A 17,442-nucleotide genomic window follows, 5' to 3' on the forward strand; every position below is an offset into this window, starting at 1 on the left:
TCTGTCTGCTGGTGCCGGCAGAGCCGGGCAGGGCCTGGGGGTAGGTGCCTGAGTGCAGGATGTTATTTGCTGGTAGACTGGGGAGGAAAAGCAATGAGACTTTGAGAGAGAGTTCAATAGTTATTTCCATGGGCTAGTTACTGTTCCAAATCCTCTTTTATATCTCAAAGGAAGGTTAGGAATGGATTAGAGAGAACCACTTAGGGAAACAGGAGTTAACTCTATATAAGAGATTTTGACTATCTTGTATCAGTCCTTATCTTCTCTTTTCTACAGTATGGCAGAAAATAATGCCTTTTAAAAACAGACCTTTTTAGTTTTAGGTTCACACCAAGATTAAACAAAATTAAATGCAGAAACTTTCCATATATCCCTCTCCCCCTCCCCCACAGCACCACATCCCCCATTGTTAATGTCCCCCACCAAAGTGGGACACTCTTTACACCCAGTGGACCTACACTGACACATCGTTCTCACCCAAACCCATACTTTAGGGCTTACTCTTGGTCTCGTACATCCTGTGGGTTTGGACAAATGTGTAACGACATCATTATAACTTCTCTCTGTATCGTAACCACTCTGTCAAGTGTCTGGTGCCTTGTGATCGTGTTAAAATTGTCAGCACTAGTGACATCTGTTTTTAGCATCCAATAAAACTGTCATTGTGACCTTAGAACTAGGACTAATGGTAATACTGATACTGCTATTGAAAACAGACTCAAGAGGTGATTCAGGAAGGCTCAAGTCCAGACTCCATTTCTCTGCTCTGTTTCAGGGGATAGGCTGTTGCAGTGTTTATGATCAAAACTCACAATGGGCAGTTAACAACTACTGCTATCAAGTGTCTCCTACGTGCCAACCATGAGGCTGGGTGCTTCATTTAGTCTTTACAGGAAGCCTGGGATTGGTGTCACTGTCCCACTTTACAAGTGTTCTCTCCCTCCCTTCACAACTAAAAGTTGACACTGTTTGTGCTTGTATGTTGTTTAATTGGGTTAGAAGGAAATATTACCTTTGTATCTTTTGTGAAAGCAGAGATATGATTAAATCTGTAGGTGTGATTAGTCATTGAATAAATAATTGTTTGAGCACCTACTATGTGCTAGGCATATTAAGTGCCATATACTACTATTACATGGTAGTGGGTCTATAAGTATTTGCTGAATAGTAAATACATAAGTGTGTCTATTTAATTCATTCTTGCAATGTTGGTATTGTTACCACTAGTTTCTGGAAGAGAAATCTGAGGTTTGGAAAGGATTAGGAACAGGCCTTCTAACACAGCTAACAAACAAATTGATATCGGGTCTTTCCAAATCTAGAGTGAGTTTGCCTCTCACTAGACCACGCTGCCTCTGGCTGGGGCAGGTCTAGTCCTGCAGGGTAGCCATCTCTTGGAGCCTGCTTGTCCAGGTACCCCGCGGGGTGGAGCACTCTGTGTCTGCCACATTGCTGTTCCGTCCGTAGGGGAAGGAGCACCAAAGGCATGCTGGGCAGACAGGCACATCCTGGAGCCTTGCTGGTATGCAGAGAGAATGAGATGTGGTGGAAGCAGGTTTGTTCAGGTTAACCCATTTCATGGCGGAGGGCTATCATCCAGCAGGTGCTGGGGGCAGGAGGCAGCTCGCTGCTTCAAGAGAATGAGGCTTGTGAGGAGGAGCTGGTTTTAGTAATTGCCACCAAAGCTGTTCTTCCATGCAAGTTGAAAACCAGTCTTCCACATCATGCTGAGGATTTGTCCCACAGAAACCACCCCCGGGGGGCCTGGCTGAGCCAAAGCCTCACGTGGCCGCTTTCTGGTATTTGTGGTCTAAGTGAAAATGTTCTAATGAATCTATTCTCTATATTTTAGGCTTTGGACGTGGACCGGATGGTTCTCTACAAAATGAAGAAATCTGTGAAAGCAATAAACATCTCCGGGCTGGGTGAGTATACATTCTTCCCTGGGGGTTACTGTATAGAAAACATTGCATTTGAAGTCCTGGTGCTGTAATACTGACCACCTTTAATGAGTTAATGAACTAAACTCCTTCTGGGCATGCAAATGTAGAGGTAAGTTGGGATGTTTATTTTTGATAAGAGTGTTTCGTTTTGCCGCTCTTATTATTGAGGTGTAGGGGTTCATCCTCCATCCTCCTCTCCACTCTCTGTCCCCTGTTGTGCCTCTCCTGGAGTACAGTCCTGCCCAGCGGGGCTCACTCCTGCCTGTTATTTGGTTGGTGGTATTAATCATGTCAGGGTGTCCTTTCCATTTCTTTCTTATCCAGGTCTTGCCTTTTCTAGTTTAGGAAGAAAATGAATAAATATACAAGCATAATCAGCTAGTTAAAGTAATATATGATCTAGAATTATAAGTATGTTTGGAAAAAAACATAAAAACACAAATCTTATAAGTGGTGGAAAATATTTCTAAAAAGTCACTAAATGATGATACAGTTTTACTCAGAAACAAAAAAACGGCAGCCTTGGGAGACAAGAAACCGTGAGGAAGCCTGAGAGATTGAAACAGGGCTGAAGGATTGCTCGTGGGAGCATGCCCCTACCAAGGTGCAGGAAGAGTTTGGGTGCTGAGGTCCCAGGGTCTGTTCCCACAGCAGCCGTTGGGCCCGCTGATGTCTGTACCACATCCCTCATCCTTATGGTGTCTTCCTTTAGCGAAAGTGGTAATTGGAGCCGGAGGACAGGGAATGCCTTGGGTGGTCATAATGTCAGGAGGGAAGTGGAATAGTCTGGAAGCGCACATCCCTCCTGACATTCGTTCCTCACCACCCCCGCAGTTGTAATAGTGTGAGCACAAGCTCCCATAGCCACTCATAACTTTCCCTTGATTAGGGCTGTGCAAGCCATCATCGTGAGGAATCTAGAATGATCCCTAATGCAAGATGATACTACAATTGAGCGTTGCCAAGTGTATTCAGGAACCAGTTTAATAAAGATATACAAGAACTCTACATTGACAACTACAAAATGCTGCTGACCTAAATTAAAAAGACTTAAATGAGGAATATATGATGTACGTAAGTTGAAAGACTATATTGTTAAATGTCATTCCTCCCCAAATTGATCTCGAGATCCACCCCAGTGCCAATCAGAATTCTAGCAAGGGGAAATTGACAAGCTGATTCTAAAATTAACATGAAAAGGCCTCTAGCTCTTTTCTTCTATAAAGTGATGGAGGGACGGGGGGAATAATTTTTATTTCTTTGAACACTTTTTATATACCTTATGCTTTCTACATGTTATGCTAATCTTGACAACAACCTATTTTTGTTATATAAACAAGGAGTCTTTGGATTAGCAGGTTAAGGATGTTCCCAAGTTGTCTAGAGGCAGAGCTAGGGCCCTGCTTGTCTTTCTGCTGATTCAGGGCTGCGTTCAGGGGCCTGCTCTGTTTCGAAGCTACCACATCTTTGCTGTGTCTGGCATACTGAGTGCCTATCTTCAAGGCTTCAAGAAATCATTTAGAAACAGGATGCTCAGTTTTGTTGACAAGTACCAAATCCAAAAAGTATCTTGGGAGATTTTTTTTTTACTATGTTCACTTGGGCATTTTGAGTTTGTAATTTGAGGGATATTGTATATATTATATAAAAGATTCTGGTCGGATTAAAAAAAGATGTTATAGTCATATGTTGAAAAAGCTGTTCTTATCAGAAATAAAAGTGAAATAATCTGCTTCTTGTGCAAACATTGGCTGTGTGACTACTGCTAGTCCAGAAGAGGGACTTGGTGTGACTCCCAGGGCTAGGCGGTGGTGCAGCTTATAAACAAACATGCATTGGAAGGGTGTTTTGGTGTCAGGAGGCTAGCCTTAAGAACTTCACAGCACTTCTGTCTAATTTGCCTGCTGACCTATATTGCTGAGCATGTGCCACAAACCTCATTCCTTTTCCTGCTCCCCTATCCCCAGAGTAATTTCCTAAAATGCAACCCCAGTGATGTTATTTCTCTGCTTAAATCTCTGTAGCATTTTTTCATTGCCCTCTTTGAAGTTCATGGAAGTAAGTTGCAGAGTATGAGAGAGATGAGGAAGGCCTCTGTGGGCTTCTAGAATGGTAGAGAAATTGGGAAAAAGCACAGGTGAACAGGCTTCTTGCGCTACAGACCTATCCCAAGATTGTGATATGCTAATGTGGACTGTGAGAGGATATTGGTCTTAACCTTTTCCAAGTTCACCATCTATGAAACTGCCACGGCCTTCCTTGATCGCTGCCCCCTTAGGCCTAAGGTGAGTAAATACTGCTGAACACCAGCCAGGATCCAAGCTCCTGTGAGTCACCTGGACCCAGGCCACCTGTCCAGAGGCCCCTCCCGACTCCTCTGTGCCTTTCTTTGAAAAAGCTTGCAATTTCCCCAGCGGGTCATGTTTTGTGCCTTCTTCCCTCCACACATGCTCTTCTGTCTGCTTAAAATGGCATTTGCCACTTTATAAGAGGACAACTGAGGCCCAAGGGAGTTGAGAAGTTTGCTGGAAGTCACAGAGCTAGTGAATGAGAGGGAGGGCCCGTGTCCTTTCCAAGGCACCACATACACAGCAGGCTGCCTGGGACCTTGGAGGGGGTCTCTTATTTTTGTCATCTTTTAGTCACCTATTATGCCATGCCAAGTTTGAGTTATTGTAAGGTCATGGGTCTGAGTTTTTTTAAAGCCAGCGTATTGATCTGAAATCTTTATTTCAGAACAAGTGTTGTCTTTAAAAAAGTCACCTGAGGAAACTTTATACTTTTTCCCTTGATGCTGTCATCGTTCACTCTTCTCTAGAACTGCTTTTAGTTTTTGGAACTCTTCTCTAGAACTGCTTTTAGTAGTACATTCTTTTGAATATATTTAGTAGAAGAGTCTAAAGATAGATTAATTTTTTTTTTTTTTAGAACTAGATGTCAGAAATAAGTCAGGCAGATTTTAAGAGACTAAGCTGTGGCTACCGCAGTTGGCTAGGTGTGTCATGACTATAGAGTAGTCATTGGCTCTTAATGCAGTGAGTTTCAAAGGAGAAGTTCCCCACCGTGTTTGATCATGAAAGTTAAAATCCCAAGGCAACTCCTTATATGGGAAGAACACTCATTTTATGTATGATTAAAAGAACAGTGGGAATAAGTTAGCGTTTATGCCTCATCCTGCCACATTCCTGTTCTTGTCTCACATTCCTTAATTTCCTTGGAACCAGGACTTTCCTGATCTGCTCCAGTGTCCCTCACTCCAGGCTGGACCTCCCACTGCTTTGTGACCATGTGGTGGCCCTATGGCCCCACCCATTTCTGTCCGGTTGAGACTTGATCCAGTGTTAACCTTCTCTGCCTCTCTCATGGATTAGTGTCCTCTTGGTGCTATAACAAATTATCACAAACTGAATGGCTTAAAATAACACAAACTTATCTTTTAGGTCTGTAGGTCAGAAGTCTGACTTGGATCTCACTGGGCTAAAATCAGGGTGTTGCCAGGATTCCTTCCTGGAGGTCCTCAGGGAAAATCCATTTCTTTATTTTCTAGCTTCTGAAGGCCACCTGCATTCCTTGGCTTGTGGCCCCTCCATCTGCAAAGCCAGCTGTAGACAGTGAGTCTTTCTCATATTGCGTTGCTCTGACACTTAGTTTGCTTGTGTGCCATAACAGAATACCACAGACTGGTGGCTTAAACAACAGAAAGTTATTTTGTTACAGTGCCAGAGGCTAGAAGTCCAAGGTCAGCATGCCAGCGTGGTTGGGTTCTGTGAGGGTTCTCTTCCTGGCCTACAGATGGCTGTGTCTTCTCATCACATCCTCACAGGGCAGAGAGAGAAAGCAAGCAAGTTTTCTGCCGTTTCTTCTTATAAGGGCACTAATCCCATCACCAAGGCCTCACCCTCATGACCTCATCTAAACCTAATTACTTCCCAATGGCCCCATTTCCAAAGACCATCACATTGCAGGGTTTAGCTTTAATATATGAATCTGGGGGGACACACATAATCCCAAGGCAAACACTGATCCTTGTGTCCCCCTCTTCCACAATTAAGGACACTTGTGATTACATTGAGCCCACCCAGATAGCCAGCATAATCGCCCTGTCTCAGATCCAGCTGATTAGCAACTTTAATTCCGTCCAAAATTTCAATTACCTTTTGCCAGGTAGCGAAATATGTTCATAGGTCCCAGGGATTAGGATGTGGACATCTTTGGGGGCCAGGTGTCCCTACTACACCTCACCTCTGAATTCTTAAGATTTGAGGTTGAATCAGTTTTGACTCTTCTGTTCAGCCAAAAATTAAAGAGTACCTAATACACAGGGACTGTTAACCCTTTACATATTACTCTTTATTGTTCTCTACTAATTTTTTTTTTTATTTTTTTTAAATTTTTTTTTTTTTTTTTTTTGAGACAGAGTCTCACTTTTGTTGTCCAGGCTAGAGTGAGTGCCGTGGCGTCAGCCTAGCTCACAGCAACCTCAAACTCCTGGGCTCAAGCGATCCTTCTGCCTCAGCCTCCCGAGTAGCTGGGACTACAGGCATGTGCCACCATGCCCGGCTAATTTTTTTTTTTATATATATATCAGTTGGCCAATTAATTTCTTTCTGTTTATAGTAGAGACGGGGTCTCGCTCTTGCTCAGGCTGGTTTTGAACTCCTGACCTTGAGCAATCCGCCCGCCTCGGCCTCCCAAGAGCTAGGATTACAGGCGTGAGCCACAGCGCCCGGCCTGTTCTCTACTAATTTTGTGTCAGTCTTTGTCTCTTAATTAATTGCAAGCTTTTGAAGTCAAGGGCCAATTCTGGGAGACAAGGCCATTTAGGATAAAGAGCATATAGATAATAGAATCCAAGGATTAAAAGCTAGCAGTGTCACTCAGAAAGTCTGTGACATTAGACAATTGTTTAATCTTAGCCTCAATTTCCTCATATGTAAAATTGAGAATATTAAAAGTTCATAGGCTTGTTAATGAGCATTAACTGAGATAACATGAAAAAGTGACAAGTGTAGTTCTGGACATATACATGACAAGCATGGCAGCTTTTCCTGTGTGTTTCTTACAGTGCCTGGCACAGTGTGGGCAGATGCATAGTAGGTGCCCAATAAATACTTAGTTGTATGTATATTATTTTGCTTTTGCTATAGGTTCTTAGACTGTCATCATAGTGTAGGAGAAGCAAACTTACAATTTTAGGTATAAACAGTATATATATTATGACAGACCTTGTAGTCTGCTATGTGAGGATTTACATGGATTTATACAGATGGGGGATTTAAGATGCCTTAGAGGAGTCGGCAAACTATGGCCAGCCACTTGTGTTTTTATGGCCTGCTAGCTTAGAAAAGTTTTTACCATCATACCATGCTACCTACACAATAATCACAGTGTTGCCTCAGTAACCCTCAATATGATGGTGTTTGGAGTTGGGACCTTTGGAAAGTAATAAGGTTTGGATGGGGTCATGAGGGTGGGCTACTCATGATGGGATTAGTGTCGTGCAAAACCCTAAATATTTACTGTCTGGCTTTTTAGGAAAAAGTTTGCCAACTCCTACATAAGAGCAAGTGGTTTTAAACTTCAGAGTGTATCAGAATCCCCTGGTGGTCTTGTTAAAATAGGAATTGCCAAACTTCACCCTCAGGGTTTTTGGTTCAGGAGGTCTGGGATGGAGCCTGAGTATTTCAAAAAAGCTTCCAGGAGGTAGCGTTGGTCTTTGAGAGTAATACCATCCTAGAACCTTCCCCTTCATCCACACTTTACACATTGGAATGGGCCCAAAGGGTGTCAGTATGACCCACATATATACAAATAATAGTTTTCTTACACAATAGCAAGTATGTTATGTTTGTTCCTAGTTTTCAAAAGGTTGATATCCCAGCCAGATGTATTTTCTGGCATGTCTTGTATACAGGTTTATAAAAGCAGTTGTTATAATGATTTGTTGAGAATCTGTTTCTACAACAGTTTTTCCTACTCATGATGAACTGCTAGCTGACCTCTTAGAAAAAAACCAAACAATCAACAGTTCATATTTATTTGAAAACTCTCACTAGTCTAAAATTTCCCAAGCTCTATCTCAGCCCAAAGGTGTTCCTGCCCGGGAAGTAGAGGCTAACATTTTTCTGCTGTGTTTGACATGTCTGTGGGTGGAAAAATTCATCTTTATCAAGAAGGAAGCAAAAGACTTTCAGTTTCACTTCCCTAGGAGTAGTCTGTCTTAAAGACTTGGCAGCGCATTCTTGCTGAAAATGGTAGCCTTTCTTTACTCTCCATCTGATTGTTCTAGAGAAATCCTCATGTCCTTGAAATGAAAAGTACAAAGAAAGAAATACTAATTTCTCCTCAAACCCCTCCCATCTTTAACCTACAAAAGAACATGAGAATTCAACAACTCTGTGTTTCTCCCTGTTATTTGCAAAGTTAGCTAGAATACAGTATTAAGCTTAAAATTAAATATGGAGAATGGTTTCTATGGTAGATGTGATATAATTAGAACAGGGCAGTTCAAACGAAATATATGTAACAGTTTAGGAAGTAAAGGTTTATTGTGCATTAAGAAGATATTACTACTATATCTGGCATGATTTTCTACCTGTTACATGAGAAAATAACTAAATCAGAATAATCCTCATTGTTTGGCAAGAATATGGTGGAACTGGTGTTCTGCTATGTTGTTGTGGCATTGAAAACTGGCACACAGCGTTTTTGGAAAGCAGTTTGGCAATGTACGTCAAGAAAAATAAGAATCTAGACCACAGGTTGATCATCTACCTTAACATGATTTGATATGGCTTGTAATTTACTGTCCAGCTGAAAGTATCCATGTTAAGAAGAAACTACAAGTGATCTTCATATCTATTATTTTAAATATTTTTGGCCATTTTTATGTACCTTTTGGTTCAGGCATTATTTTGGGGGGAGGGGTTGTTTCCAAAGTAATAAAGTCATATAAAAAAAAGAAAGAAAGAAAAGAAAAATAAAAATCTAGGCCAGGCGCGGTGGCTCACACCTGTAATCCTAGCACTCTGGGAGGCCGAGGCGGGAGGATCGCTCAAGGTCCGGAGTTTGAAAGCAACTTGAGCAAGAGTGAGACTCCGTCTCTACTAAAAATAGGAAGAAATTAATTGGCCAACTAAAAACATATATAGAAAAAATTAGCTGGGCATGATGGCATATGCTTGTAGTCCCAGGTACTTTGGAGACTGAGGCAGAAGGATTGCTTGAGCCCAGGAGTTTGAGGTTGCTGTGAGCTAGGCTGATGCCACGGCACTCTAGCCCAGGCAACAGAGTGAGACTCTGCCTCAAAAAAGAAAAGGAAAAATCTTTATGTGGAAAGAGATCTATGCACAAAGATGTTCACTGTTGTTGCACTGCTTATCACAGTGAGAAAACTGAAAACCTCTCATAACTAAATTAGCATCTATCTACTTGATGGAATTATGTGTATATAGCAACATGAAAAAAATGATTGATAAAATTTTCAGGCAATAAAATTCAGGATACAAAATATATGTGTACCATATCCATGATAAAAAAACTAGAAAATTAAATGATGATAAAGAAAAGAAAGTATATCCTTATTGATATTCATGAACTTGAGGGTGGAATAGTAACAGTAATAAAAATCTGATGCTCATGGAGTATTTGTTAAAGGCCAACTGCTGTGCTGATAAAAACTTTACATATATTTAATCCCCACAGCAACATTGTCAGCTAGATGCTGAGTTGCCACATGAGTTCCCTGAGGCACAGGGGAGTAAGCGGCCCAGGGTTATATGGCTGGTGATCACAGGAGCTGAGATTCAAAGCCAGGTGAGCTTCTCGCTCTCTGTTTCTGACCAGCCAGCTGCACTGCCTGGTGCTTGGTGGGATGAAGCTGGGGATGCACTGTGGAAGACAGCCACGCAGTCTCGTGTGGGAGCATCCGTGGTGCATCCGGCCGAGCCATCACAGTCCTTCTGGAAAACCCCAGGGGGTTTTGGTTGATCACAAGTTCAGTATGAGCCGGTATATGTCGTATGCGCTGAAGGCAAGTGAGTTCAGCGAAGTCTGTAGTGCTTATGAAAAAGGAAGGTCGTGGTCCCAATATTAAGTTGTAAAAGCAGCATTTTGAGAGGGACTTCCCTGTAGGAGGGACCTAGGACTCTTCTTTTGGAAGGGGTAGGAGAGGGCATATTTGAAGGGCTTTCTCTGGGGTGAGGAAGTTAGAAATATTATTTGTTCCTCTCTAGATGGGAGTTTAACAAGAACAACTTCCGACTCGAATGTGAGGGAGAAGGTAACTGGGTGAGCAGCCGCAGAAGTTAGGAAGGTCCTCACCGCAAGGTTCCTGCAGCAGGTTGATGGCCTCTGTCTCTGAGGAAGTGGTAGAGGAAATGAAGAGGACTCGAAGACCCTGGAAATGTCCTCCAGTTGTGAGTCTCTGAGAGTCCCACTGTCTCATGTCTGCTGGTTAAGAGTAATGGTTGGAATTTCGGTGGGTAACTTGTGGAATCCTGTCAGCCGTGATCAACGTATTAATCACGGAAGGTAGTGAATCTGAAGGAACGCAAAGGCTTGTGACTTGAAGTCCAAGCATTAACATGAATCATATTTAGGGTCATCTTGTTGTTTTGGTAGGAAATTTATTCTCATCTGGGCTTGGGCTTTTTCACTTGGTGTGTTGGGTCTGTGGAGTATGGCTTTAGGGGTATGTGCATCCCAAAACTATGCAAAGTTATGTAAAGGTACTTTTTCCTGGAGAGATCATCTAGAACATTCTTCTGGTTTTTATTGTTGTCTATGATAGCCAACAATTTAAATAACCACTAATGGAGCCAAACCCCCATGTTTTACAGGTGGATACCGTCACCTAGTTGGCTCTTTGCCTTACTGTAAAACACTGGCCAAACATCTCTGAACCTGTTTCTTCATCTGTAAAATCCCGCAGAGTTGATGTAAAGATGAAAGATTATTTTTATATATATGTAATCTCCACACCATGAATAGCAGCTATTGTTATATGAGGCCTTAGAGACCATTGACATTCCACGGGCTGCTTGTCCCTGGGGGATGAGGGCTCTGGGGTCTCGTCAAGCCGCAGGACGTAAAGTCTCTAATGGCTTATAGTTCCCATTGTAGAAGTGTTGATCCGTTTCCCGGCTTTGAACCCCAGACACCTTGGAGGAGCCCGTCTCCTTCCTGCATTTGGTCCTAGAGCAGCCCTCGGATGGAAGTTGCTCTGGTTCAAGGGGAGTCAAGGGGAGTCAGGCAGCCGGCTGCTTGGTTTTAATCTCATCCCATACTAGATTCTGAAGGAGGAAACTCCTTTAAGCTGTAAGCTTTACCTTCTCCAAGAAGCCTTAGCTGTCAGCAGCCCCCAGAAAATGGACTCTTTTTCTCATAGAGAGCTGTGTTTCCTGTAGTGCTGAGTAATTTATATCACAATGGGTTGTTTTCACACGTTTATTTTTGTCTTGCTAAGTTGTGAGTTGGCAGGTACCAAGCTTTATTCATCTTTCTTAAATGCAGATCTCATCATGTCTCTTTAAAGCCTTCTGGCGGCCTTCTGGTACCTGGGTGAAGTCCTTCCGCCTCAGGCCCCTCACCAGCCTCCCCTGCTCTGGCCTCCCCAAGCACCTCGAAGTCCCCCACAGCATCATTCTGTTTCCTCCATGTCCTCGCCCCGAACTGACTGGTTTATGAGTCTTGCTGTCTTACTGAGGGTTTGCTCCTTGAGGGCAGGGGCTCTGTTTTATGAACCTTTGTGTTCATTAGTGCTTGCTGCATCCTGGGCTTTTAGCATGATTGGATTTTATTCTTTAGTGTCCGGAGACATTCTTGACCCGTAATGGGTACTTAGGAAATACAGAATGAATGAATATAAGTGAATGTTGATGTATTCTCTGCTCTGCGCCTGTAATTTAAAGGGATCGAAAGCACCAGCATAAAAAAAAAAATGTGCAGTAGATCGTTGTCCACCCTTCACCCTCTCACCTGCCTTCCATGAGTATCCCTGCACACGCAGTGGGCATTTCCCAGGTAATTGGGGTTGTATTGAGTTATTCACACAGACTTTGAGCCATCATTGAAAGGCAGGATCATTAATGTGCGGCAGGATCAAAGAGGATGAGGTGATCACAGACAAGGTTTTCGTCTCTTAATAGCCAACCCACACCTTGATCTAAGAACTGCATTGTCTGTGCCAGACAGAACCAAACTGGATACATCCTGGGGTGCCATCCACAAGGACTGGCTGTTCCTGAGCAGTCAGGGTCGGAGGGGACGCCCTAGGAGAGACTTAATAGAAATGAGTTTTCAGTGAGGTTTGGACAGTGGCAGGGGCCTGGACTGTTGGGGAAGGTGGAGGAAGTGGCAGGTGGTGAAGCTCCATGAGAGAGGCTGGGCAGCTTGATCAGGAGCTCAGGGGACTCCAGGTGGGAAGGGTGTTGTCGTTGAGCCCTCTGGTTGTCAGAGATGACACAGGCACTCGGTTCCAAAGGCTGTCTCCCTCGGGTCACCTTGTTTCAGGAGAAGCTCTGGTAGAGAAAGAGATTTTTAATAGGCATAGGCACAGATAACTCAAATCATCTAGCAATTGGAGCTGATACTTCACGTTTCTTTTTAAAATTTTATTTGTTCTTTACATTGTTCTCTTACTATAAATATAACATAAACTTGGTCTAGAAAATTCAGAAAAGTATCGCAAAATCTTGACCTGGGCCAGATCTCACTGTCCATGTAACCAGGAGAGGCTCAGGTGAACACGTGGTCTGAGCCCACCAGTGGCTTTGAACACAGCTCTGCCTCCTACAGCTGCATGACCCTGGGCTAGTTCACACTCCCACAGTCTGTTTCCTCCTCTATAAAATACACACCTCAAAGAAGAATAAAATGACATCAGCTGGTACCTGAGCGGGGAGGCTGAGGCAGAATAATTGCTGGAGCCCAGGAGTTTGAGGCTGCAGCTAGCTGTGATTGCACCATTGCTCTCCAGCCTGGGTGACAGAGCAAGACTCTGTCTCTTTAAAAACAAAAAAGAAAGAAAGAATAATAAAATAACTTCTAGAAAGCTCTTGACTTAGTACCTAGCACATAGGCTACAGTTTATTAAGTGCTTGCTATTTTTACCACCACTGTTAGCGTTTTGATGTATTTTCCTTTCAGCCTCTTTCTCTACATTTTATAAAATTGAGACTAAATGTCCAATTTTGTGTCCTGCCTTTTTTTTTAAACTTGGCATTCTGTTCTCACCATATTCCTATATTATGATTTTAAAAGCTGACATATAATATTCCATTTTGTAGATAATACTGTTATTTAACCATTTCCATACTGTTAGAGCTTTATACATTTTCTATTTCCACTCTATAAATTGTTCTGTACACACCTTGCAACACCTTGATTATTTCCTTAGGACAGATTTCTGGAAGTGGGATTATGCAGTGGCAAGATGTTTTTAAGACTTTTGAGAGAGATTTCCAAATTGTGAATGGAAAATATTTTTTTCAGTCAGTTATTTGGGATGACTCTACAAGTAAAGTTCTTAAAATGGTCTCTCCTATGGGATGTCCACAGGGTAGAGACCTGTTAAGAAATGAAGATTGTATTAGACTTTAAGAAATTGCTTTCCCATGAGATCATGGGCCCAAGTCAGACTTGAAACAGGTGGTGTACGGGGCTGACAGCCCGAGGAAATGGTCTACTTTACAATGAATTGTGCAGAATATCTTACTGTTTATATTGTGGTGTATATTTAAATATTAATCATCATGTCATCTAGGGAGTGTCTTTTCAAAGCTGCTACCGTGGAGAACGTATGGCTCTCCTTAAATGCCCCTTTTGCTGAGCTGTGTGGATGGCTGGAATGTTTGGGATCAGCAGGTGGTTTTTCCCTCTGCCTGACCCCACATGGATCAGGGCTTGGAGGGTCCTCGGTGGGTGAGCACTGAGGCTGGGGCTAGGTGGCCGTCAGGCTGGTGCATGTCCCCCTTTTCTCTCTCACTGGTTAAAGCCCTTGGTATTTGGGTTAACAGTACGTATTCTTGACTAGAAGGCTGTAACATTCATTTGTCTTAGCCTAGAGCCAACGATAGTGACACTGTCATGAGCAAATGAAGAAACGGTTCCCAGCGTGGGAGGAAGAGCATTGGACTGAGTCAGGAAACCCGAGTTCTTGTTCCAGCTCTGCTGCTAACCCACTGTGTGACCTTGAGTAGGTCGACACCCTTTCTGAGCTTTGGTTTCCATGTATGTGGAGAGAGGACCCCCCTCCCTTTCAGGATCCTTCAGAATGAAAGGACCCAGCAGAGGGCGTGGGTAGCCCTGAGAAGGTGGAAACGGTGAGGCCTGTGATGGTTTGAGAGTTGAGAGATGGATGCAGGCAGGGACTTGGAAACAGACAAAGTGTCAATAGTGTGAACACATGGGACTCCCTGGTGTTCCCCTAGGGCTGATGCCTTCCCGTTTCTACTCTCTGTTGCTTCTCTACTTGGCAGTTCCTGCCGTCCTTGGAGCCCCAGCTCAATGTCCTCTCCGTACCCAGCACGGTGCCTGGTGCATTGCAAGTGATTAGGGTGTGGAGTGATAAATCTTTCCCCAGGCATTCATCCCAGCTACCATGAGCATATGTGTCCTCATATCCCACCCCAGCATATTGCTACACCCCCATTGCAGGGCTGGAAATAGTGCGTGAAATGTTTGAGATGAACGTTCAGTGCTAGAAGGGAAATAGGCTGTGGGACCCCCTTGTCCTCTGGCAGCGCTGTGTCCATGTCTTGCTTCCTGGCTGTGCTGTGGGCCGCACTGACCTGTCAGAGCTGTATCTGTGTGTCTGGCCCATTGAGGAAGAGCAGAGGGGCCGCCTTTTATCCTTTTTGGAGCCTGCAATTTTTACTTAAACCATATGCACTAGGCTTTCTCTTGATAGTTTTTTAAATAACAGAATTAAGTACATGAAAAAGCGCACAACAAAGGCTAATCCTTGCCTCTAAACTCAGCGTGTGCACATGCTTCCTGGCTTCATAATAGGTTTTTCTGCAAGAGTCTCTCATTTCATTCCTTTTCGTGGATTGGTGATTTGTGCAGTGAGGTGTGGGAGACAGGAGGGTGCTGGCTTAGAATGGAGGGGAAACGAGGTCTTGTCCTGATGTGGTCTCTGTGACGTAGACTCTCCCAAGTCCCTCGCAGGTCAGAGATTCTTGGATCTGGATCATTATTAAGAATTAGAATTTAAGTTATATTTGAACAAGTGGGGGTGAGAGAGTGAGCTCTTTTTAGAAAAACAGCTTTCACAATACTGTAAATAAAAACCGATAGACCCAGTTTGGGATCTTTCCAGAAACGTTATTCCCAAGTTATTTATTTTAGGTTCCTATTTTAAGGTTGTTTTTGGCAAAGGAAAACTAAAGGCATTCAACTACTTTCTGTTCTCTAGTAGGAAAATCTCCAACTTTGGGTGATCTGGAGCAGAAGGTCGGTCAGTTACCGTGTATTAACAGAGGGTCTGCAGTTCTTAGGGTGGGCACTAGGCTTGGTGTTGTAGGAGGACACAGAGACAGAGGGCTTATGGGCTCATGGGCTCTCATGAACGTGAAGCAAGAAGCTTCACGTTCATCTGCAGGGTGAAAAATACATCTAAAAACCTCCAGCTAGACCAGCGTGAAGAGGTTCCCCTGACCTAAGCTGGGACATGAGAAAGTAATGATTGCAGTGGATCAGAGCACTTTAAATATAACGCTGTGAGATGATGATGATGGTGATGACAACAAGACGAAAACCTCATTGATCACCTTGGTGTTGCTGGGGATCAACACATTAGTTTGAAGATTTATAAGGGAAAGAATTTTTTTTTTTTTTTTTTTTTGAGACAGAGTCTCACTTTGTTGCCCGGGCTAGAGTGAGTGCCATGGCGTCAGCCTAGCTCACAGCAACCTCAAACTCCTGGGCTCCAGTGATCCTTCTGCCTCAGCCTCCCGGGTAGCTGGGACTACAGGCATGCGCCACCATGCCCGGCTAATTTTTTTTTTATATATATATCAGTTGGCCAATTAATTTCTTTCTATTTATAGTAGAGACGGGGTCTCGCTCAGGCTGGTTTTGAACTCCTGACCTTGAGCAATCCGCCCGCCTCGGCCTCCCAAGAGCTAGGATTACAGGCGTGAGCCACAGCGCCCGGCCAAGAATTTTTTAAAAAAGAAGAAATCCTAACCTCCACTGAGTAGTCAGTTCAGGAGCCCAGAAGGAAGGATTCTTGGGAGTTCTTTCATATTTCTTGCACTAGTACAGGAAACCTGGGTTTTCTGTTTCTTCTCCATGCAAGGTTGGCCGACTACCTCTGGGAGAAGGTGGGTTTCTCTTCTGCAGGTTACCTGGACCACGAGGCAGCCTGCCTGGTGCAGATGACGGATTTGGCTCCTGGCTTCACCTCTTGCCAACTGCATGGTCTGGGGCGAAGGCCACTCAGTCCCTGAGAAAGCAGGGCTAGTGGTAACCCCCTCCTAGCATTGTCAAGTTAGATGGAACAGAAGATGAAAAGTCACATGCTAAGACCCTTCTCCTGGGTATTCACTCAGAGCAGCATGGAGGGTCCAGTCACCAGTTTGAGGGGCACTGCAATGTTTCCGTGGAGTCTCTGGCTTCTCTCCTGCTGTGCTTTAGCAGTCACACAGCCTAGCACCTGGAAGGATGTGACCAGGGCCCTGCTTCTGTCTGCTGGCATCACTGGGAAGGCTGAGTGAGAGAGGAAACGGGAGCATGGAGGTTGTCTCCCTGTTTCTGTCACCCAGGGGTGTGTGCTCAACGCCAGACGCTTGTCTGTGGCCATCGGCTCCCTTCTCACACCCACCTGACCTGCCTGTGTCTTGACCACCAGTTTTAACATAGTGAAAAAAGAGTGTGTGGTTTGAAAGGACCTACCCTTTACTGTTAACCACATGTTCTAGAATGAGAAATAAGTAAAATACAAGGAATTGTTGCTCCATCTGTGAAATGGAACTTTGAAAATCTAAAAATTGGGTACTTTTGGTTTTGGCAAAGCAAACTTATTTTTAGCTATGAAACAAACATCAGTGTAGCAGAGCAAAATAAGAAAAGATTTGGGTCTCAGACAGATTTGGGTTTGAACCCCAGCTCTGCCACTTTGTGGCAGTTTTCAAGGATGAGTTTTTTGATCTCTTTAAGCAACGATTTCCTATTGGCATTATGAGAAATAATACATGTCTTATGAAATTTAGAAAAAATACATATAAAGTTTGTGCTCCATATAGATGACATGGTTGGTGGTGTTACTGTTGTTAGTGTTACTGTTGTTAGTGCCATTGGTTATGCACCGAGTGTGGCTGAACTGAGTATCTTTACCTTATTCATTGACTCTTACTGGAACCTTGTGAGCATCTCACAGCAGGTCTTCATCCGTTATGTAGCTGATGTGGCAGGCCCGGTGTAACTGTGACTTACCATGGTCGTACAGATGGTTACTGGCAGTCAGAGGACTGGGGCCCACATCTCCTGAGGGTTC

At 43.6% G+C, this 17,442-nt stretch overlaps 1 protein-coding gene across 2 annotated transcripts in view; it reads left to right on the forward strand.

Moving 5' to 3' along the window:
- Window positions 1-17,442, forward strand: part of ASAP2 (ArfGAP with SH3 domain, ankyrin repeat and PH domain 2) — a 179,906-nt gene that overhangs the window by 62,788 nt on the left and 99,676 nt on the right. For both annotated transcript variants that reach the window (XM_012785687.2, XM_012785690.2), the window contains exon 2: window positions 1,853-1,925. In XM_012785687.2, the coding sequence (XP_012641141.2) occupies window positions 1,853-1,925 (73 nt within the window). The remainder of the gene's footprint in view (window positions 1-1,852; window positions 1,926-17,442) is intronic.

Source organism: Microcebus murinus, chromosome 3 (assembly GCF_040939455.1).
Source record: "Microcebus murinus isolate Inina chromosome 3, M.murinus_Inina_mat1.0, whole genome shotgun sequence".
Taxonomy (NCBI): Eukaryota; Metazoa; Chordata; class Mammalia; order Primates; family Cheirogaleidae; genus Microcebus; species Microcebus murinus.